Source organism: Hyla sarda, chromosome 3, assembly GCF_029499605.1.
Source record: "Hyla sarda isolate aHylSar1 chromosome 3, aHylSar1.hap1, whole genome shotgun sequence".
NCBI lineage: Eukaryota > Metazoa > Chordata > Amphibia > Anura > Hylidae > Hyla > Hyla sarda.
In genome coordinates, this window is record NC_079191.1 from 170,638,334 (window position 1) to 170,662,678 (window position 24,345).

At 47.7% G+C, this 24,345-nt stretch overlaps 1 protein-coding gene across 1 annotated transcript; it reads right to left on the bottom strand.

Moving 5' to 3' along the window:
- On the bottom strand, window positions 1–24,345 carry LOC130361004 (receptor-transporting protein 3-like). Its single transcript, XM_056563562.1, has 6 exons — window positions 24,285–24,345; window positions 23,383–23,465; window positions 23,195–23,228; window positions 23,040–23,073; window positions 21,939–22,118; window positions 1–940 (listed from the first exon to the last, which is right to left on the bottom strand). Exons 1-6 carry the CDS (start codon window positions 24,343–24,345, stop codon window positions 118–120), a joined length of 1,215 nt encoding a protein of 404 aa, XP_056419537.1. The 3' UTR covers window positions 1–117.

Consider the following 24,345-nt stretch of genomic DNA (forward strand, 5'->3'; position numbering starts at 1 on the left):
TGAGAAACTTTATTATTGATCAGTTATAAAAATGTTTTGTGTCCTTGTCCCTTTACATGGCCTTCTCTAGGCAATTTTTCATTTTTATAAAATTTGTCAGTACAGTATGATGATTGTTTATTTTTTCAAATACCATAGAGCCAATGCCCCAATTCCTAAAATGACAGAGGTTAAAATAGGAAAGGTAGATGTTTCTTTTTTACGTGGTGGTGAGTAAGCTGTTGTATATCTTAGATTGATCATATTGTCTTCATAGTCTGAGTAGGTTGGTGTTGATCTAAAATCTTCATATTCTGGGTAGGTTGGTGTAAATGTAAAAACAGACGGTGATGTCATTCTATTTGGTTGGCACTGTTTATTTTTCTTACGTTTTTTTGGCTTATGCTTCTTCTTTGGGGCAATATTTTCTTCATAGTTAGGGTAGGTTGGTGTTGATCTAACATCAGCTTCATAGTCTGAGTAGGTTGGTGTAGAGGTAAAAACATTTGATATCATCGTAGATGATTGACACTGTTCCTCTTTTTTATGTGTCTTTTGCTTATGCTTCGGTTTCTTTGTGGCAGAGGAACTTTGTACTGCTGGTTGTTTTTTGGTCACCACTGTCCAATTACATATCATCAACTTACAAGCCTCACAGTGCTCCTTGTCATGAGGACCTTCCCTATCCTTGCCATATATCTCAGGTTTAAAATCTTGTTTGAGTTTCCTCTCACCATAGAATACCTGTGGAATGCGGTTCACCAGGTTTTTGATGATTCTTATGATATTCTCATGACTAATCTCTGGTGTTTCCAGTTCAGGAACGCTGCATTGTTTACATTCCTGCCTAAAGATCCTCATCCTTACTGTGCCCTGTTGTAGGGATCTATTCAAAGTCATAAAAAATACAACATGGACTTCTGCAGAGTTCCACCAACGTTTACAACTAGAGCATTTGAACCTAAAAAAAAAAAAAAACACATGTAACATATTAAAGACTAAATTCTCAATTCAAAACCAAATTAAATATTTAATTAAATTATACACATTATCATAGGAACAATTCATAGGGTTGGCAACTACATTTTTTTACTTTATCTGAACAACTTAAAGGGTACCTCTCATCAAATAAACTTTTGATATATTTTACATTTATGAATGTTGAATAACTTTCCAATAGCATGTTAATGAAACATATGCTTCTTTCTATTGTATTTTTCCCGATCAGTCCTGGTAGCAAGCATTTCTGACTCATGCTGGAGTCCTAAACACTCAGAGCTGCCAGCCTGCTTTGTTCACAGCCAAACAGGCTGTGAACAAAGCAGGCTGGCAGCTCTGAGTGTTCTCCTTTGTGAACAAAGCAGACTGGCAGCTCGTAGTGTTTAGGACTCCAGCATGAGTCTGAAAAGCTATCTGCCATAGAAAGATACTTGGAGCTTGCCTGCAGTAATCAAAAGACATTATGGTGAATTCATAACAGGATAAAATGTATAAATATAAGAATAGATCTATATAAAATTAGTGCAAGGATTTTTTAGATAAAAGTACAGCATTTTTATGAATACATGCTCTATCTGTTTTATCTTCTCCTAGTAAAGCTGGATGCTAATCAGCATAGCTGTCACTATGTGTGTCATTCATCTTTCACAGACTCCTGAATGTTTGATCAACTTCTTTTTCATTCAGGAGTCCGAGAAAGCTTTGACTATTTCAGCATGCTGGGAGTTGTAGTTTAGTAACAACTGAAGCTGCACTGTTTGCAAATAACTGTTAGAGCAGTGTTGCCAACTGTTTTAAAACTACAGCTCCCAGCATGTCCACACATCCTTTATCTGTAGTTTTGCATACACACTAGAAATCTCCTATACTGGATACCGGTATGCTTTACAGCCAGTATCCAGTATGCTGTAAAATCTAGACTAGTCTGTCTGGCTAAAAGACAGGCAACCCCTAGTGGCGGCTATTTTGAGCTTGAATTTCAGGTGAAAATTAAAAAAAAATTTTAACAGGTGTATATTGTGAAATGTCATATTATAATGAGTCCTGCAATATATGAAAAGTTTTTAACAATGACAGTGCCTCTTTAATGTTAATATCAATGTGACTGTATTAAAGACAAGCAGGCATAGATACATTTTGAAATGAAAAAAGCAATATGTATGTCCCTATCTAGGTAAAATGTAACACTATGATTGTCATAGTTACTCTACTTTAACACATGCTAGATTTCCATTGTCAGTGGGGAACAGCATACATCTGTCCTAATATACTTCTTACCTAAATTATTGGTCAGCCAGCAGAGATTACCCTGCACCTCTGCAAACTATTATAGTATACTGTCTATATTTGCAGGACCAGATAGCATTGTAAGACTTTTGGGGGCCATTTCATAATGAAAGAATACAACAGTAATCCAGCTCACCTCCACCACAAGTCCTGCGCCCGGATCCTGCACCCAGTCAGTGCACAACTTGCAAAACAAAGAAAGAATGATCCAAGTTGGTGCCTTCACCTGTATGATTTCAGATGTCCGTCTTCAATAAAGTTTTAGCAGTTGCCAAAGCACTGGATCATCCTTTCTTTGTCTTGCCATGTCATAATGGCATTTGGTGTGCTCCAGAGATTTTTATTATTTTTTTTTTTAGGGAGGGTTATTTTGTATCTGAGTATATATATAAATATATATTGTGAGACAGTGACAGTTATTGAGGGAATCTATATTTCTCCTAGGATGCTTTCCTATGCTGCTTTAGGCAGCTTGTGGACAGATACGTGTCACCGAAATGCCTGGGTTTCGGTGAAGGAAAACCGAAGTTATGTGTGTCAGTGATACTATGTTACTGGCACATTCTAGTTGTATTATAGCGGATCCAACCCGCTTAATCCGGGTCGGTTTTTCCTGGAGTGACCAAGTGCCGGGTGGGAGGTCACTCCCACATACCAGATGAGGCTGATTTCAGGCTCCATAAACCTGGGTCTGCAGGCCTGTGTGGGGCTGCTGCATCCCCTCCGCCTGCGGTTGCCACTGGAGCCAAAATCCGTTTGTCTCTTCCTGACAAATACGACGGAGATCCTACACTGTGCAGAGGGTTCCTATCTCAGTGCTCTCTTCACCTCGAGCTACTGTTTGACCAGTTTCCGTCGGAGCGAGCCAAGGTAGCCTTCATCCTCAGCCTACTCTCCAGGAGGGCCCAGGCCTGGGCTACGCCACTTTGGGACCGCGCTGATCCAGCCACTGCTTCTGTCCAGAGTCTTTGTCAGGAGTTTAGTAGTGTTTTTGAGGAACCGGCCTGGGTTACCTCCGCAGAGACTGCCTTGTTAAACCTGTCCCAAGGAAATTCTACCGTGGGTGACTATGCCATCCAGTTCCGCACTCTTGCTTCCGAGCTGAACTGCAATAATGAAGCTCTTTGTGCTTCCTTTAAGAAGGGACTTAATTCTGACAATAAGGACGTTCTTGCTGCACATGATCTGCCTACCACCCTGAGTGACCTCATCCTGCTAGCTACAAGGATTGACAAACATTTTTCCGAAAGACAAGAGGAACTCCATCTTGAAAAGGAAAAAGCTCATCCTAAACGTTGCCCTCGTCTGACTCCAGTGTTCCAGCGTCCACCTCTACCTGTTTCTGGGTCTTCTGCTGTGGAGGCCATGCAGGTCCGGTCTCGCCTGACCCTGCAAGAACGGAGCCGTCATAGAGACGAGAATCTGTGTTTGTACTGTGCTAGTACTGAGCATTTCCTTAAGGACTGTCCTCTTCGTCCCCCACGTTCGGGAAACGCTCGCACCTATTGAATGTTTGAGAGGCATTACTAGGTGTGGATTCTTCCTCTCCACGCCTCATAATATCCGTGCAGTTGTTCCTTTCATCTAAGTCCTTCTTCTCTGCTGCCGCCTTCTTGGACTCCGGCTCAGCCGGCAACTTCATCCACGCCTCCTTGGTCGACAAGTACCAAATTCCTGTTACCCGTCTACACAAGCCGTTCCTAATCTCCACGGTCAACGGGGAGAAACTCTCTGCTACGGTACAATACCGCACCCAGCCCCTGCGGATGGACATTGGGATATTTCATACCGAGTCTTTGGAATTTCTTGTTCTTCCCTTCTGCTCATCCAAACTCCTGCTGGGGTTACCATGGTTGCAACGCCACTCTCCTATCTTGAATTGGTCCACCGGAGAGATTCTGCGTTGGGGTTCCTCCTGCTCTGACCTGTGCTTTAAGCCTTCTCCGATCAAACGGGCCCCACCTGTTCCTCCGCCACCAGGTCTCCCCAAGCCTTACCATCAATTTGCGGACGTCTTCTGCAAAAAACAAGCGGAGACTCTTCCTCCTCACAGGCCGTATGACTGTCCCATTGACCTCTTACCGGACTCTACTCCTCCTCGGGGCAGAATCTATCCTCTCTCACCTCTAGAGACTCAGGCCATGTTGGACTATGTACGTGAGAATTTACAGAGAGGTTTTATTAGAAAGTCTTCGTCTCCTGCTGGAGCCGGGTTTTTCTTTGTATCCAAAAAGGATGGTTCTCTCCGTCCCTGCATTGATTATAGAGGATTCAATAAAATCACCATTAAAAATCGTTACTCTCTGCCACTAAACTCTGAGCTCTTTGACCGTCTCAGAGGAGCCAAGATCTTCACCGAGTTCTCCGCGGGGCCTACAATTTGATCCGCATTCGTAAAAGAGATGAATGGAAGACCGCATTTAACACCCGGGAAGGTCATTTTGAGTATTTGGTGATGCCTTTTGGACTATGTAATGCACCCGCAGTCTTCCAGGAGTTTGTGAACGACATCTTCCGGGACCTTCTCTATACTTGTGTTGCAGTATATCTGGATGATATTCTTATTTTTTCGTCCAATCTGGAGCAACATCGAGACCATGTCCAGCAAGTTCTCACCCGACTCAGAAGTAACCGTCTCTATGCTAAAATTGAGAAATGTCTGTTTGAGCGTACCTCCTTGCCATTCCTGGGGTATATCATCTCAGCCCAAGGTCTGCAAATGTATTCTGCCAAGTTATCCGCAGTTCTAGACTGGCCACGCCCCTCTGGTCTCCGAGCCATACAAAGGTTCCTAGGTTTTGCCAATTATTACAGCCAGTTTATTCCTCATTACTCCACCCTAGCGGCTCCCCTTGTGGCTCTAACTAAAAAGGGTGCCAATCCAAAGTCCTGGCCTCCTCACGCTGAAGAGGCTTTTCAGTCCCTGAAAACCGCATTTGCATCGGCACCTGTTCTCTCCCGGCCAGATCTCTCCAAACCTTTTTTCCTTGAAGTGGATGTATCCTCGGTGGGAACTGGAGCGGTATTAACTCAGAAGTCTTCCAGGGGCAAAACTATAACTTGTTGCTTCTTCTCTAAGACCTTTTCTTCTGCCAAGAAGAATTACGCCATCGGGGACAGAGAACTATTGGCTATCAAATTGGCCTTGGAGGAGTGGAGACACCTTCTCGAGGGTGCTCCTCACCCGGTGACCATTTTCTCGGACCATAAGAATCTAGTCTACCTCCAGTCTGCTCAGAGATTAAATCCCTGTCAAGCCCGTTGGTCCATCTTCTTCACCCGCTTCAACTTCCAGATTCACTTTCGTCCTGCTGCCAAGAACATCAGGGCTGATGCCCTTTCTCGCTCTTCGGATGTGGTGGGCGACATATCTACTCCTCAACACATTGTCTCACCTGAATGTCTCATCTCCGTTGCACCTGTGGACTTACGGCTTCTTCGTCCGGGTAAGACCTATGTTCCTCCTCGCCAGCGACTGCAAGTTCTCAAGTGGGGTCACACTTCCCTTCTGGCCGGTCATCCTGGGATTAAGAAGTCTCTTCAATTAATTTCTCAAACGTATTGGTGGCCTTCGCTTGAGAGATGTCACAGAATTCATTCAGACCTGTGCGATCTGCGTCCGTGACAAGACTCCTCGTCAGAGACCTGCCGGCCTTCTTCTGCCTCTTCCTGTTCCAGAGACCCCTTGGTGACACATCGCCATGGACTTTATCACAGATCTCCCCTCCTCCCATGGTATGACAGTCATTTGGGTCATGGTTGACCGATTCTCGAAGATGGCTCACTTTGTCACCCTGCCTGGTCTCCCGTCTGCGCCTCAGTTGGCCAAACAATTTTTTCTTCACATCTTCCGCCTCCAGGGCCTTCCCAGACACATTGTCTCTGACCGGGGGGTGCAGTTCGTTTCTATGTTTTGGAGGGCTCTCTATGGTCAACTCGGAGTCAAGCTGGACTTATCTTCCTCGTATCACCCACAGTCCAACGGCCAAGTAGAACGGGTGAACCAGACTCTGGGAGATTACCTACGATATTTTGTGTTCACCCGCCAAGATGATTGGTCGGACTTGCTCCTTTGGGCAGAGTTCTCATATAACTACAAACAATCTTCCGCTACCAACAAGTCTCCATTTTTTGCGGTTTTCGTTCGCCATCTTTTGCCACCTCTGCCTAGGACCTCTACTCCCTCCTCTGTACCAGTGGTAGAGGATCTTCTTCTGAACTTCTCATCTATTTGACGAGAGACTCACTCAGCCCTCCTCAAGGCCACGGCCCGTATGAAGCTCCAGGCCGACAAGGGTCGTAGAGCTCCTCCCGAATTCCGTCCCGGTGACAAGGTGTTTCTCTCCTCAAAATACATCAGATTCAAGGTACCAAGTTACAAGCTGGGCCCTCGTTACCGAGTTAAGAGCCGCATTAACCCGGCAGCTCCATCTTCCTCCCTCCCTCAGAATTCATAACTCTTTTCATGTCTCCCTTCTCAAACCTGCTATCTTTAATCGCTTCTCTCCCAAACTTCTTTCTCCCACCCCTGTCACTGGTACCTCCGATGTTTTTACTGTTAAAGAAATCCTAGCCTCCAAGCTTGTTCGAGGGAAAAGATTCTTTTTGGTCGACTGGGAGGGCTGCGGTCCTGAAGAAAGATCTTGGGAGCTTGAAAGTAAAATCTTGGACCGCAGTCTCAGTCTCAACTTTCTTGGTACCAAAAAGAGAGGGAGACCTAAGGGGGGGGGGGGGGGTACTGTCACAGCGAGCGCTCCGGCCTCCACCTCCGGACCGGAGCGCCCGCTGCCTGTGTTTCCCCTTCTGGGGTCCCGGCATCTCCCGGTCAAACACAGTGACCGGGAGCGCGGGTCTCAGCCTGGCAGGGATGCAGCTAGCAAGGGGGCTGGTCCCTGCTCACGCGGCGCGTCCCCATTAAGCTTACCTGCTCCCCCTGTGGTGTCCCTGGTTCCTGGTTCCCGGCGCGTGCGTCCCTGCTCTCTAGGGCGCGCGCGCGTGCTGGCTTCAGTAAATTTAAAGGGCCAGCGCACCAGTAATTGGTGGGCTGGTTCCACCCCTCCCTTGTCAATTCCCAATAAAAGACACCTGCCCCTTCCTGCCCTTGCCGGATCTTTGTGCCTTGTGCCTCTGAGAAAGAGTTCCCCACAGTGTTATTGCCTAACCAGTTGCCGAATCCTTTGCTACCGTATACTTGCCTGTGAACCCTTGCCGCCTGCCCTGACCTCTGCTACGTCCAACTACGCTCTTGCCTGCTCCCTGTGTACCACGCAATATCAGCCACCAGAAAGGTTGAGTTGCTATTGGAGGATACGACCTGGTGGTTACCGCCGCAGCAAGTCCATCCCGCCTTGCGGCGGGCTCTGGTGAAAACCAGTAACCACTTAGAACCGGTCCTCTGGTACAACCCGCGGTTCAGAGGATCCACTTCCAGTCCTGCCGGTACGTGACACCCCTTTTGCCATATTGGATAATAATGGTACAAGGGGATTAAGATGGAGGGGGAATAATGGCAAAAGGGGATCAGAGGGAGGGGAGAATAGTGGGACAGGGGGATTAAGACGGAGGGGGAATAATGGCACAAGGGGATTAAGGTGGAGGGGGGAATAATAGCACAAGGGAATTAAGACAGAGGGGGAATAATAGCCCAAGGGGATTAAGATGGAGGGGGGATGCATTAGTATAAAGGTAAAAACCCGGGTACCCCTCGCACGCAAGTTCCGCGTGAGGGTGTACCAGCGGACATACTTTCAGGCCTTGGGGGTACTTCGCCGAAAAGGTTGAAAACCACTGGCTCAGCCTATTACCGACCGAGGTGGGACATCACTGCGGCTGGAGATAAGCTCATGGCAGTGTCCTGGTGCTGTCCACACCTCGTGTTACACTGGGTCTGGTGCTACATAAACTGCATATGGACTATGCTCAGTTATCAGCTGGGGACAGTTCCAGGAGTGGGGAGAAAGGAGCCCTGTTGTCACGATGCCGGCTGGCAGGTAGTGGATCCTCTGTGCCAGAGAGGGATTGGCGTGGACCGTGCTAGAGGATCGGTTCTAAGTCACTACTGGTTTTCACCAGAGCCCGCCGCAAAGCGGGATGGTCTTGCTGCGGCGGTAGTGACCAGGTCGTATCCCCTAGCAACGGCTCAACCTCTCTGGCTGCTGAAGATAGGCGCGGTACAAGGGAGTAGACAGAAGCAAGGTCGGACGTAGCAGAAGGTCGGGGCAGGCAGCAAGGATCGTAGTCAGGGGCAACGGCAGGAGGTCTGGAACACAGGCTAGGAACACACAAGGAAACGCTTTCACTGGCACTAAGGCAACAAGATCCGGCGAGGGAGTGAAGGGGAAGTGAGGTGATATAGGGAAGTGCACAGGTGTAAACACTAATTGGAACCACTGCGCCAATCAGCGGCGCAGTGGCCCTTTAAATCGCAAAGACCCGGCGCGCGCGCGCCCTAGGGAGCGGGGCCGCGCGCGCCGGGACAGAACTGACGGAGAGCGAGTCAGGTACGGGAGCCGGGGTGCGCATCGCGAGCGGGCGCTACCCGCATCGCGAATCGCATCCCGGCCAGAGGCGGTATCGCAGCGCCCCGGGTCCGTGGAACCGACCGGAGCGCTGCAGTGAGAGGAGTGTAGCGAGCGCTCCGGGGAGGAGCGGGGACCCGGAGCGCTCGGCGTAACAGTACCCCCCCCCTTGGGTCTCCCCCTCTTCTTGGAGCCTGAGAACCTGAGGACCAGACTTTTGTCCAGGATATTGTCCTCAGGTTCCCAGGACCTCTCTTCTGGACCACAACCCTCCCAATCCACTAAAAAGAAGGTTTTCCCTCTGACCTTTTTAGATGCTAAAATTTCTTTGACGGAGAAGATGTCCGAGGAGCCGGAGACAGGAGTGGGGGGAACAGATTTGGGAGAGAAACGGTTAATGATAAGTGGTTTAAGAAGAGAAACATGAAAGGCATTAGGAATACGAAGAGAAGGAGGAAGAAGAAGTTTGTAAGAGACAGGATTAATCTGGCGCAAAATCTTGAAAGGACCAAGATAGCGTGGTCCCAACTTATAGCTAGGGACACGGAAGCGGACATATTTGGCGGAGAGCCATACCTTGTCTCCAGGGGAAAAAATGGGAGGAGCTCTTCTTTTCTTATCCGCGAATCTCTTCATGCGTGAAGAAGCCTGTAAGAGAGAATTTTGGGTCTCTCTCCATATGATGGAAAGATCACGAGAAATTTCATCCACAGCGGGCAGACCAGAGGGCAAGGGGGTAGGGAGGGGGGGAAGAGGGTGACGGCCGTACACCACGAAAAACGGGGATTTGGAGGAAGATTCAGAGATTCTGAAATTATACGAGAATTCGGCCCAAGGTAGAAGATCTGCCCAGTCATCCTGGCGGGAGGAAACAAAATGTCGTAAATAGTCACCCAAGATCTGGTTAATTCTTTCTACTTGTCCATTGGATTGAGGATGGTATGCAGAAGAAAAATTTAATTTAATCTTGAGTTGTTTACAGAGAGCCCTCCAGAATTTAGACACAAATTGGACGCCTCTATCCGAGACGATCTGCGTAGGCAACCCGTGAAGACGAAAAATGTGTACAAAAAATTGTTTAGCCAACTGAGGCGCTGAAGGAAGACCAGGAAGAGGGATGAAATGTGCCATTTTGGAGAATCGATCAACGACCACCCAAATAACAGTGTTGCCATGGGATGGGGGTAAGTCAGTAATAAAATCCATACCAATCAGAGACCAAGGTTGTTCGGGAACAGGCAGAGGAAGAAGAAAACCAGCGGGCTTCTGGCGAGGAGTCTTATCCCGGGCACAGATAGTGCAGGCTCGCACAAAGTCCACCACATCAGTCTCTAGAGTCGGCCACCAATAGAAGCGAGAGATGAGTTGCACAGATTTCTTGATGCCCGCATGACCTGCGAGATGGGAGGAGTGACCCCATTTGAGGATTCCGAGGCGTTGGCGTGGAGAAACAAAGGTCTTTCCTGGAGGAGTTTGCCTGATGGAGGCTGGAGAAGTGGAAATCAGGCAGTCAGGAGGAATGATGTGTTGAGGAGAGAGTTCAATTTCAGAAGCATCTGAGGAACGAGAGAGAGCATCGGCCCTAATGTTCTTATCAGCAGGCCGAAAGTGAATTTCAAAATTAAATCGGGCAAAGAACAGAGACCACCTGGCCTGACGAGGATTCAGCCGTTGGGCAGACTCGAGGTATGAGAGGTTCTTGTGATCGGTGTAAATAATAACTGGAAATCTTGATCCCTCCAGCAGATGCCTCCATTCCTCAAGTGCTAATTTAATGGCTAGAAGCTCTCGATCCCCGATGGAGTAGTTCCTCTCCGCCGGAGAGAAGGTCCTAGAAAAAAAACCACAAGTAACAGCATGCCCGGAAGAGTTTTTTTGTAGAAGGACAGCTCCAGCTCCCACTGAGGAGGCATCAACCTCCAATAGGAAGGGTTTAGATGGGTCAGGTCTGGAGAGCACGGGAGCCGAAGAGAAGGCAGACTTGAGTCGTTTAAAGGCGTCTTCCGCTTGAGGAGGCCAAGACTTGGGATCGGCATTTTTTTTGGTTAAAGCCACAATAGGAGCCACAATGGTAGAAAAATGTGGAATAAATTGCCTGTAATAATTGGCGAACCCCAAAAAACGTTGGATGGCACGGAGTCCGGAGGGGCGTGGCCAATCTAAGACGGCAGAGAGTTTATCTGGATCCATTTGTAGTCCCTGGCCAGAGACCAAGTATCCTAGAAAAGGAAGAGATTGGCATTCAAACAGACATTTCTCAATTTTAGCATAGAGTTGATTGTCACGAAGTCTCTGAAGAACCATACGGACATGCTGGCGGTGTTCTTCTAGATTGGCCGAAAAAATTAGGATATCATCAAGATATACAACAACACAGGAGTATAACAGATCACGAAAAATTTCATTAACAAAGTCTTGGAAGACAGCAGGGGCGTTGCACAGGCCAAAGGGCATGACCAGATACTCAAAGTGTCCATCTCTGGTGTTAAATGCTGTTTTCCACTCATCCCCCTCTCTGATGCGGATGAGGTTATAGGCGCCTCTTAAGTCCAATTTAGTAAAGATGTGGGCACCTTGGAGGCGATCAAAGAGTTCAGAGATGAGGGGTAAGGGGTAGCGGTTCTTAACCGTGATTTTATTAAGTCCGCGGTAGTCAATGCAAGGACGTAGAGAGCCATCTTTTTTGGACACAAAGAAAAATCCGGCTCCGGCAGGAGAGGAGGATTTACGGATAAAGCCCTTTTTTAGATTCTCCTGGACGTATTCAGACATGGCAAGAGTCTCTGGGGCAGAGAGAGGATAAATTCTGCCCCGGGGTGGAGTAGTGCCCGGGAGGAGGTCGATAGGACAATCATAAGGCCTGTGAGGAGGTAGAGTCTCCGCTTGTTTTTTGCAGAAAACATCCGCGAAGTCCATATAGGCCTTAGGGAGACCGGTTACTGGAGGAAGCACAGAGTTACGGCAAGGGTTACTGGGAACCGGTTTTAGACAGTCCTTGGAACAAGAGGGCCCCCAACTCTTGATCTCCCCAGTGGACCAATCCAGGGTTGGGGAATGAAGTTGAAGCCAGGGAAGTCCAAGGAGAATTTCCGAGGTGCAATTGGGGAGGACCAAAAGTTCAATCCTCTCGTGATGAGATCCGATGCTCATTAGAAGGGGCTCCGTGCGGAAACGTATGGAACAGTCCAATCTTTCATTGTTTATACAATTGATGTAAAGGGGTCTGGTGAGACTGGTCACTGGGATGTTGAACCTGTTGACGAGAGAGGCCAAAATAAAATTTCCTGCAGATCCAGAGTCCAAGAAGGCCACAGAAGAGAAGGAGAAGGCAGAGGCAGACATCCGCACAGGCACAGTAAGACGTGGAGAAGCAGAGTGGACATCAAGGATTGTCTCACCTTTGTGCGGAGTCAGGGTACGTCTTTCCAGGCGGGGAGGGCGGATAGGACAATCCCTCAGGAAGTGTTCGGTACTAGCACAGTACAGGCAGAGGTTCTCCATGCGGCGTCGTGTCCTCTCTTGAGATGTCAGGCGAGACCGGTCGACCTGCATAGCCTCCACGGCGGGAGGCACAGGAACAGATTGCAGGGAACCAGAGGAGAGAGGAGCCGAGGAGAAGAAACGCCTCGTGCGAACAGAGTCCATATCTTGGCGGAGCTCCTGACGCCTTTCGGAAAAACGCATGTCAATGCGAGTGGCTAGGTGAATAAGTTCATGAAGATTAGCAGGCATTTCTCGTGCGGCCAGAACATCTTTAATGTTGCTGGATAGGCCTTTTTTAAAGGTCGCGCAGAGGGCCTCATTGTTCCAGGATAATTCAGAAGCAAGAGTACGGAATTGTACGGCATACTCGCCAACGGAAGAATTACCCTGGACCAGGTTCAACAGGGCAGTCTCAGCAGAAGAGGCTCGGGCAGGTTCCTCAAAGACACTTCGAATTTCCGAGAAGAAGGAGTGTACAGAGGCAGTGACGGGGTCATTGCGGTCCCAGAGCGGTGTGGCCCAAGCCAAGGCTTTTCCAGACAGCAGGCTGACTACGAAAGCCACCTTAGACCTTTCAGTGGGGAACTGGTCCGACATCATCTCCAAGTGTAATGAACATTGGGAAAGGAAGCCACGGCAAAACTTAGAGTCCCCATCAAATTTATCCGGCAAGGATAGTCGTAGTCCAGAAGCGGCCACTCGCTGCGGAGGAGGTACAGGAGCTGGCGGAGGAGATGGTTGCTGGAGCTGTGGTAGTAACTGTTGTAGCATAACAGTCAGTTGAGACAGCTGTTGGCCTTGTTGCGCAATCTGTTGTGACTGCTGGGCGACCACCGTGGTGAGGTCAGCGACAACTGGCAGAGGAACTTCAGCGGGATCCATGGCCGGATCTACTGTCACGATGCCGGCTGGCAGGTAGTGGATCCTCTGTGCCAGAGAGGGATTGGCGTGGACCGTGCTAGAGGATCGGTTCTAAGTCACTACTGGTTTTCACCAGAGCCCGCCGCAAAGCGGGATGGTCTTGCTGCGGCGGTAGTGACCAGGTCGTATCCCCTAGCAACGGCTCAACCTCTCTGGCTGCTGAAGATAGGCGCGGTACAAGGGAGTAGACAGAAGCAAGGTCGGACGTAGCAGAAGGTCGGGGCAGGCAGCAAGGATCGTAGTCAGGGGCAACGGCAGGAGGTCTGGAACACAGGCTAGGAACACACAAGGAAACGCTTTCACTGGCACTAAGGCAACAAGATCCGGCGAGGGAGTGAAGGGGAAGTGAGGTGATATAGGGAAGTGCACAGGTGTAAACACTAATTGGAACCACTGCGCCAATCAGCGGCGCAGTGGCCCTTTAAATCGCAAAGACCCGGCGCGCGCGCGCCCTAGGGAGCGGGGCCGCGCGCGCCGGGACAGAACTGACGGAGAGCGAGTCAGGTACGGGAGCCGGGGTGCGCATCGCGAGCGGGCGCTACCCGCATCGCGAATCGCATCCCGGCCAGAGGCGGTATCGCAGCGCCCCGGGTCCGTGGAACCGACCGGAGCGCTGCAGTGAGAGGAGTGTAGCGAGCGCTCCGGGGAGGAGCGGGGACCCGGAGCGCTCGGCGTAACACCTGTTAAAAGTGTACTCTGGTGGAAAACATTTTTATTTTTTTATTTTTTTATCAACTGGTCCCAGAAAGTTAAACAGATTTGTAAATTACTTCTATTAAAAAAATCTTTACCCTTCCAGTACTTATTAGCAGCTGTATACTACAGAGGAAATTATTTTCTTTATGAATTTCTTTTTGTCTTGTCCACAGTGCTCTCTGCTGACACCTGATGCCTGTATCAGGAACTGTCCAGAGCAGGAGAAAATCCCCATAGCAAACCTCTCCTGCTCTGGACAGTTCCTGTCCTGTCAGTGGTGTCAGCAGAGAGCAGTGTGGACAGGACAAAAAAGAAATTTAAAAAGAAAAGAATTTCCTCTGTAGCATACAACTGCTATATTATTAAATAGCAGTAATTTAGAAATCTGTTTAACTTTCTGGCACCAGTTCTTTAAAAAAAAAAAGAAAGTACCCCTTTAAGGTTTTTTATCAAAACCTGTCCAGAGAAAAAGTTGTCCAGATGCCCATAGCAACCAATCAGATTGCTTCTTTCATTTTTAACAAGGCCTCTGAAAACAGCAATCTGATTGGTTGCTATGGGCAACTTTTCCTCTGGACAGGTCCACAAGAAAGGTGGGACAATACAAAGATTGTAGGGACTGATGATGTGGGGAAGATACAGATGTGGAATGGCATTATAGGGGCACAGGTGGGTAACACTATTGGTTTATAGCAGTGTTTCCCAAGCAGGGTGCCTCCAGCTGTTGCAAAACTGCAACTCCTTGCATGCCTGGACAGCCTTTGGCTGAGAGTTGTAGTTTTGTACCAACTGGTTGCACCCTGGTTGGGAAACACTGGTTTATAGGGAGGGAAACAACTATGCTGGACTAAGCTTTTCAGGTACTGTAGGTGGGGGACACTATGGGGGAGATTTAACAAGACCTATCCAGAGGAAAAGTTGCCCATAGCAACCAATCAGATCCTTTCTTTCATTTTTCAGAGGCCTTTTCAAAAGTAAAATAAGCAATCTGATTGGTTGCTATGGGCAACTTTTCCTCTGGACAGGTCTTGTTAAATCTCCCCCATAGTGTATATCAGAATAAATAAGGAAAAAAACTAAACGAGGGGGCACTCCCTCCGTCTGGAGAAGAAAAGGTTTAGTCTAAAGGGGCGACAAGCCTTCTTTACCGTGAGGACTGTGAATTTATGGAACGGTCTACCTCAGGAACTGGTCACAGCAGGAACAATTAACAGCTTTAAAACAGGGTTAGATACATTCCTGGAACAAAATAACATTAATGCTTATGCAGAATTATAAAACTACATCCCTTTCCCTTATCCCCTTACACCCTTCACTTCAATTCCCTGGTTGGACTTGATGGACGTATGTCTTTTTTCAACCATACTAACTATGTAACTATGTAAACAACACAAAAACACACTATCATTTCCCTGAAGCTGCTTGTACAGAGGAGGCCGGTCCTCCCTGACAGACCACCCTGCTGATCATCAGTTACTGTCACTGTGGACTCTTCTAAGTCCCCTCACACAGTCCACGCTCCCTACAGTCCTCCCTGACAGACCCGGCTGATGATCACTTACTGTCCCCTCATGGCAGCTCCAGCTGATCTTCTATCCTTCATCTCTTCCTTTCCTTACCCAGAGAGGAGCAGGGAGGGGGAGGGGCCATCAGCAGCAACAGGACCCCGGGAGACAGTGTCCAGAGAATGCCTGTATGACAAGATGTCACTTCCTAACACTTGTATCTGCTCTTTCTTCTTGTCCCCTGCTGTTATCTCTACCAGCCGTGCCTCTATACACTCCTGCCCCTGTGCCTCTGTGCCTCACACCTTTAAAAAAAAAAAAAAGGCATTAACCCCTACAGGACCCATGACGTAACGGTACGTTCTGACACCCTGGGTCTTACGGACCAAGGACATACATTTACGTCATGGGCAGTTCTGGTCCCCGCCGTGCGCCGGGCGGGGATCGGACCGGGATGCCTGCTGAAATCATTCAGCAGGCATCCCGTGCAAATGCCCAGGGGGGTCTAAAGACCCATGTCGGCGATCGCCGCAAATCGCATGTGAATTCACACATGCGATTTGCGGCTATTCCGGCGATGTGGGTCACGTGCGACCCGCTGACCCAGAGATACAAGGTGATCGGGATGTATGATACACCCCGTATCACCCACTGTATCTATGGGGAGGTGGCGATTTCAGCCAGCAGGGGGGGGGGGTTAACAGCATCTTCCTGTAGCTCCCGCCGCTGGCTGAGTTCAGTCAGCGGTCATAGCTGCTGGAGGAAGACCGGGACCCCCCCCCCCCTGCTGAGATCGGAGCCCCCAGAGAAGAAAAGAAGCCCCCCATAAATCAGGGAAAGCATACAGCCTAGGGAAAGGTAGGGTAAATAATAAAAAATAAAGTTAAAAAAAGTTTAAAAAAATTTCCCCCCCCCCTGACCCCCAAATAGGTCCCCAAGGGTCTTCTGCAGTTTTTCAGTGTGACCCGGGCCCTATTAGGGGTTCAGGGCGCTGCATTAGCATACGCAGGGCGCTGCATTGGCATACGCTTTTCTTGCCTCCGACTCCGAATCTGTCAGTGAGGACGATGAAGATCCAACATTTCTGTGTTCTTCATCGTCCTCCTCATCATCTAGTACTGATGATGAGCCCCCTGCACGGCGGCGGAGACGCCGCCAGGCGAGGCCACGCACCCCCCATGATAGTGGCTCAGTGGCCGGCACTAGTGCGAGTGGTGATGCCGCTCGTACTAGGAGTCCGACCCCCCAGACAAGTTTACCGGAGCCCCCTTCTGGTGAACCTGTCTGGAGACCCCCAGAGGCTTATCAGCCACGGGTTCTGGAGTTTGTTGGCGAAACCAGAATCCGGATTGACAATTCTGGATTCACTGAAATTGACTATTTCAGTTATTTTTTCAGTGACAGTTTTGTCAATCACATGGTGGAGCAGACGAATCTGTACGCCAGGCAGTTCATCGCCCACCACCCTGATTCTTTTTTGGCCAGTTCCAATGAATGGTGCGCCATTGATGCAGCAGAAATGAGGACATTTTGGGGCCTCTTGCTGCATATGGGCCTGGTCAAAAAGCCAAGTGTCAGACAGTACTGGAGCGGGGACATCCTCTACCAGACCCTGCTTTACAGTATGGTCATGACACGGAGGCGGTTAGAGGCCATTTGGAAATGCCTTGGATAATGCGGCATGTCCACCCCGAGGTGATCCCGCCTATGACCGGCATTACAAAGTGAGGCCGGTCAACGATCACTTAGGGGCCAAATTTTTGGAGGCCTATGTACCCCTCAGGGAGCTCTCGGTAGATGAGTCTCTTATCAGTTTTAAGGGGAGACTCATCTTCCGCCAGTATATTCCCTCGAAGCGGGCGCGGTATGGCGTGAAGCTCTATAAACTTTGTGAGAGTACTTCCGTGTACACTCTCAAGTTTAGAGTGTATGAGGGACGAGATTCCCGTATTGAACCCCTAGATTGTTCCCCCACTCTGGGTGTAAGCGGGAAAATCGTTTGGGAGCTTGTGCACCCTTTGCTGGATAAGGGTTACCACGTGTACGTGGACAACTTTTATACCAGCATCCCTCTCTTCACATCCCTTGCCGCCAGATCCACGTCCGCTTGTGGGACCGTGCGGAAAAACCAGAGAGGCCTCCCTCTAAATTTTGTTAAGACACCTATTCCCAAGGGTGAGTCCCGTGCCCTTGCCCATGAAAACCTGTTGCTGGTCAAGTATAAGGATAAGAGAGATGTCCTTATGCTGACCACTATTCATGGCAACGGCAGCTCACCTGTCCCTGTGCAAGGTACCACAACACCGATCCTCAAGGCCGATTGTATTCTGGACTACAATCGGTATATGGGGGGAGTTGATCTTTCTGATCAAGTCCTCAAGCCATATAACGCCATGCGGAAAACACGGGTATGGTACAAGAAAGTTGCGGTCTACATGGTACAGGTTGCCATGTACAACTCTTTTGCACTGTCCCAGTACGCTGGTAACACAGGGACATTCCTCCAGTTCCAAGAAGAAGTCCTAAAGGTCCTGATCTTTGGCGACCGGGAAAGAGCAGGCCAGACTTCCCAAGCAACTGAAGTAATAGGTGCCAGGATCGTCCCAGGCCAACACTTTCCAGGTGAGGTCCCCCACACTGGAAAGAAGGGACGAGCCCAGAGAAGATGCAGAGTGTGTTACAAGAGGGGGATTCAGAAGGACACCACCACTCAATGTGACACTTGCCCAGATAATCCGGGCCTCTGCATTAAAGGAGTAGTCCAGTGGTGACTCAGTGGTGAGCAACTTATCCCCTATCCTAAGGATAGGGGATAAGTTGCAGATCGCGGGGGGTCCGACCGCTGGGGCCCCATGCGATCTCCTGTACGGAGCCCCAACAGCCCGCGGGAAGAGGGCGTGTTGACCTCCGCATGAGGCGGCGGCCGACACGCCCCCTCAATACAAGTCTATGGCAGAGCCGAAGCGCTGCCTTCGGCAATCTCCGGCTCTGCCATTGAGATGTATTGAGGGGGCGTGTCGGCCGCCGCTTCGTGCGGGGGTCGACACCCGCTATCTGGGCCGAGAGCCGGGGCCCCGTACAGAGAGATCGCAGGGGACCCCAGCGGTCGGACCCCCCGCGATCTCAAACTTATCCCCTATCCTTAGGATAGGGGATAAGTTTTTCACCACTGGACTACCCCTTTAAGGATTGCTTCAGGGAGTATCACACTTCCATGGAGTTCTAAATTTTCCATTTTACATTTAAATTTTACATTTTAATTTTCCACAATTTGACCCAAATGTACCAAGTCCAGAGTACATTCCAAGTTTTAACCCCATAAAACCACTAAATTGCCCCAAAAAACATTCCAGAATGATGATTCAGAGCATAGGGTTTGGGGCGGGCATATTTTTTTGTTTTGGCTGTGCTCTGGGTCATCATTCTGGGAACATAATCTGTTTTATAATTTTATGTCCCACTGTACCCCATTTTAGTTACTTAGTGTACCCCAGTTATTTACCCCATGTAATGCCCCTTGAGGGGGGGTCCCACTGTTCTGGCTCCATAGGTGAAAGCCAAAGCTCAAGGACCCTGACTGATCTCCGGCACCTCTGAGACCGGTGTGCACGCTGTTTACGCCCAGACTTGAGGTATGTACTTACTCCAAAGAAATGTACGGTATTTACACATTTACAATGACATTTTCTCCTTTTACCACTTGTGAAAATGAAAAATTTGGGGTAACCCCAGCATTTTAGTGTAAAAAAATCAAATTTTTCCTTTTCACATCCCACTTCATGAATATTTATCAAACACCTGTGGGGTGTTAAGGCTCTCTGTACCCCTTGTTATGTTCCTTGAGGGGTGCAGTTTCCAAAATAGTATGCCATGTGTTTATTTTTTTGCTGTCCTGGCACCATAGGGGCTTCCTAAATGCGACATGTCCCCCCCATTTCAGCAAAATTTGCAAATGTGACTCCTTCTCTTCTGAGCATTGTAGCGCTCCCGTAGTGCATTTGACGTCCACTTATGGGGTACTTCCATACTCAGAAGAGATGGGGTTACAAATTTTGGGGGGTATTTTCTGCTATTAACCCTTGCAAAAATGTGAAATTTGGGGGGAAACACACATTTTAGTGGAAAAAAATTTTTTTTTACATATGCAAAAGTTGTGAAACCCCTGTGGGGTATTAAGGCTCACTTTATTCCTTGTTACGTTCCTCAAGGGGTCTAGTTTCCAAAATGGTATGCCATGTTTTTTTTTTTTTTTTGCTGTTCTGGCACCATAGGGGCTCCCTAAATGCGACATGCCCCCCGAGCAAAATTTGCTCTCAAAAAGCCAAATATGACTCCTTCTCTTCTGAGCATTGTAGTTCGCCCGTAGTGCACTTCAGGTCAATTTATGGGGTACCTCCATACTCAGAAGAGGTGGGGTTACAAATTTTGGGGGGTATTTTCTGCTATTAACCCTTGCAAAAATGTGAAATTTGGGGGGAAACACACATTTTAGTGAAAACATTTTTTTTTTTTACATATGCAAAAGTCGTGAAACCCCTGTGGGGTATTAAGGCTCACTTTATTCCTTGTTACGTTCCTCAAGGGGTCTAGTTTCCAAAATGGTATGCCATGTGTTTTTTTTTTTTTTGCTGTTCCGGCCCCATAGGGGCTTCCTAAATGCGACATGCCCCCCAAAAACCATTTCAGAAAAACGTACTTTCCAAAATCCCCTTGTCGCTCCTTCGCTTCTGAGCCCTCTACTGCGCCCGCCGAACACTTTACATAGACATATGAGGTATGTGCTTACTCGAGAGAAATTGGGCTACAAAAACAAGTATAAATTTTCTCCTTTTACCACTTGTAAAAATTCAAAAATTGGGTCTACAAGAACATGCAAGTGTAAAAAATGAAGATTGTGAATTTTCTCCTTCACTTTGCTGCTATTCCTGTGAAACACCTAAAGGGTTAAAACGCTGACTGAATGTCATTTTGAATACTTTGGGGGTGCAGTTTTTATAATGGGGTAATTTGTGGGGTATTTCTAAGATGAAGACCCTTCAAATCCACTTCAAATCTGAACTGGTCCCTGACAAATAGTGAGTTTGAAAATTTTGTGAAAAATTGGAAAATTGCTGCTGAACTTTGAAGCCCTCTGATGTCTTCCAAAAGTAAAAACATGCCAATTTTATGATGGAAACATAAAGTAGACATATTGGAAATGTGAATAATTTTCTTTTTATTTGGAATATCCATTTCCCTTACAAGCAGAGAGCTTCAAAGTTAGAAAAATGCAAAATTTTCAATTTTTTCATCAAATTTTGGGATTTTTCACCAAGAAAGGATGCAAGTATCGACAAAAATTTACCACCATGTTAAAGTAGAATATGTCACGAAAAAACTATCTCAGAATCAGAATGATAACTAAAAGCATTCCAGAGTTATTAATGTTTAAAGTGACAGTGGTCATATGTTCAAAAAACGCTCTGGTCCTAAGGTGTAAAATGGCCTGGTCCTTAAGGGGTTAAAGGAGAACTACGGGATTGAAAAATGTATCCCCTATCCTAAGGATAGGGGATAAGTTTCAGATCGCGGGGGGTCCGACCGCTGGGGCCCCGGCTCTCTGGTTAGAGAGGGCGTGTTGACCACCGCACGAAGCAGCGGCCGACACGCCCCCTCCATACACTGCTCTGGGAGAGACGGAAATTGCCGAAGGCAGCACTTCGGCTCTCCCATAGCAGTAAATGGAGGGCGCGTGTCAGCCGCCGCCTCGTGCGGTGGTCGACACGCACTCTCTATGCAGAGAGCCGTGGCCCCGTACGGGAGATCGTGGGGGGCCCCAGGGGTCGGACCCCCCGCGATCTGAAACTTATCCCCTATCCTTAGGATAGGGGATAATCTTTTCAATCCCATAGTTCTCCTTTAAGGGGCAGGTGCATGAAAAGGCAGGGGCTCAAGCCCCCTTTGTGCCCTATGTGTGCACGTCCCTGTTCACCTCAATGATATTACACACTAGAAAATTTAATTATACCCACTCCACCTCATTATATAGTTCACTGCACTTCCAAATTAAACATTTACATTTAATAAACACCCCCCATACTATTATTCAGTGCTCCTGATATTATATACTGCCTGCCATAATATAAAATATACACTCTCTTATAATGTTATTCACTGCCCCCCCATGATACCAAACACATAGGAACACAGTAGCAGCAGCATACACATTCATACACGATTCATATTTAACATGGCAGCAGAATACACATAGCAGAGTCATCACTGTGCGACGAGCTGAATGGCTCTGCTATCGATTTGTTGTGCCTGTGAGGTGTGTCATTCTACCATATGCAGGGATGGGGGGGGGGTGCTAGGGCGGTGTTAATGACTGATTTTCTAAAGGGGACGGAAATATGACACATGACAGCCTATTAGAGGGGACCCTGAGCTGCTGCAAGATTCCAAATATGAAGTGGATATATGAAGTGGACTTGAGTCCTGTTCACTCTCAATACCCCCTTACCAGCCCCATGATCTAAATAAACATCATTAAGGGGTTAATTAGAATTACCTCGCAAATGTGTGCTGTGTGTATTTTGCTCCCCTCTCTTGCATGTCCAGGTCTACATCCTCATAGAATTCCCAATCATCAGGCACTCCTCTTTCCTCTATTTCATTGTAAAATTCATCTTCCCAGAGCTCCATTTTCACTCCGTAAACATAAGCAGACGGCAGGCTATGACAGAGGCTGCTTACATAACATGATATTTACTGAGAAATTACACTTACGCCCATATAGCCAATAAGAATGATCTGCTGCTTATGCCTCCCTACCTCTGGGTGTGTCTAGACATGTCACTGCTATTTCCTACACACTATTAGCTGATGAAGAAGAGGAACAAGTTCAGTACATGTTATCCTAAGTTGCTAGGGTTTGAGGCATCCAGAGGGAGAGGGCTAATGTTCTCTACTAAAGGGGTTAATGTGCTATGAGCAGCCTGACACTGTAAGAGTTAATGTGCTGCACATATATTAGATGGTATCTGGTGCTGGAGGGGTTAATGTGCTATGAGCAGTCTGACACTGTAAAAGTTAATGTGCTGCACATATATTAGATGGTATCTGGTGCTGGAGGGGTTAATGTGCTATGAGCAGTCTGGCCCTGTAAGGCATAATGTGCTGTATAAATATTAGATGATACCTGGTGCTGGAGGGGTTAATGTGCTATGAGCAGTCTGACCCTGTAAGGCATAATGTGCTGTATGAATATTAGATGATACCTGGTGCTGGAGGGGTTAATGTGCTATGAGCAGTCTGACCCTGTAAGGCATAATGTGCTGTATGAATATTACATGATACCTGGTGCTGGAGGGGTTAATGTGCTATGAGCAGTCTGACCCTGTAAGGCATAATGTGCTGTATAAATATTAGATGATACCTGGTGCTGGAGGGGTTAATGGGCTATGATATCTCCAGCCCTGTAGGGGATAATGTGCTTTACAGATAATAAATGATACCTGGAGGGGTTAACGTGCTTTGAGCAGTCTGACCCTGTAAGGAATAATAAGGTGGTGTACAGATATTAGTTGATACCTGGTGCTGGAGGGGTTAATGGGCTATGATAACTCCAGCCCTGTAGGGGATAATGTGCTTTACAGATAATAAATGATACCTGGAGGGGTTAACGTGCTTTGAGCAGTCTGACCCTGTAAGGAATAATAAGGTGGTGTACAGATATTAGTTGATACCTGGTGCTGGAGGGGTTAATGGGCTATGATAACTCCAGCCCTGTAGGGGATAATGTGCTTTACAGATAATAAATGATACCTGGAGGGGTTAACGTGCTTTGAGCAGTCTGACCCTGTAAGGAATAATAAGGTGGTGTACAGATATTAGTTGATACCTGGTGCTGGAGGGGTTAATGGGCTATGATAACTCCAGCCCTGTAGGGGATAATGTGCTTTACAGATAATAAATGATACCTGGAGGGGTTAACGTGCTTTGAGCAGTCTGACCCTGTAAGGAATAATAAGGTGATGTACAGATATTAGTTGATACATGGAGCTGGAGAAGTTGGTGTGCTGTGAGCAGTCTGATCCTGTTGGGAATAATGTACTGTATAGATATTAGATTATACCTTGTTCTGGAGGGAATAATGTGCTATGAGGAGTTTGGCTGTATAGGAGATAATGTGCCATGCATATAATAGATGATACCTAATGCTGGAGGGGTTAATGTGCTGAGCAAGCTGACCCTGTAGGGGATTATGTGCTGTACAGATATAAGATTATACCTGGTGCTGAAGAGGTTAATGTGCTATGAGCAGCCTGAGCCTGTAGGAGATAATGTGCCATACATATAATAGATAATACCTAATGCTGGAGGGGTTAATGTGCTGAGCAAGCTGACCCTGTAGGGGATTATGTGCTGTACAGATATAAGATTATACCTGGTGCTGAAGAGGTCAATGTGCTATGAGCAGTCTGAGCCTGTAGGAGATAATGTGCCATACATATAATAGATAATACCTAATGCTGGAGGGGTTAATGTGCTGAGCAAGCTGACCCTGTAGGGGATTATGTGCTGTACAGATATAAGATTATACCTGGTGCTGAAGAGGTTAATGTGCTTTGAGCAGTCTGAGCCTGTAGGGGATATTGTGCCATACATATAATAGATAATACCTAATGCTGGAGGGGTTAATGTGCTGAGCAAGCTGACCCTGTAGGGGATTATGTGCTGTACAGATATAAGATTATACCTGGTGCTGAAGAGGTTAATGTGCTTTGAGCAGTCTGAGCCTGTAGGAGATAATGTGCCATACATATAATAGATAATACCTAATGCTGGAGGGGTTAATGTGCTGAGCAAGCTGACCCTGTAGGGGATTATGTGCTGTACAGATATAAGATTATACCTGGTGCTGAAGAGGTTAATGTGCTTTGAGCAGTCTGAGCCTGTAGGAGATAATGTGCCAT

Excerpts from the sequence above, each read along its gene's own strand:
- LOC130361004 (XM_056563562.1), bottom strand. The coding sequence starts at position 24,345 with ATGGCACATTATCTCCTACAGGCTCAGACTGCTCAAAGCACATTAACC. Across the intron at positions 23,466-24,284 it reads ATTAACCTCTTCAGCACCAG|GATCAGACTGCTCACAGCAC; the intron begins GTATAATCTTAT and ends TATTCCCAACAG. Across the intron at positions 22,119-23,039 it reads AAGCACGTTAACCCCTCCAG|CAGCCTCTGTCATAGCCTGC; the intron begins GTATCATTTATT and ends ATGTTATGTAAG.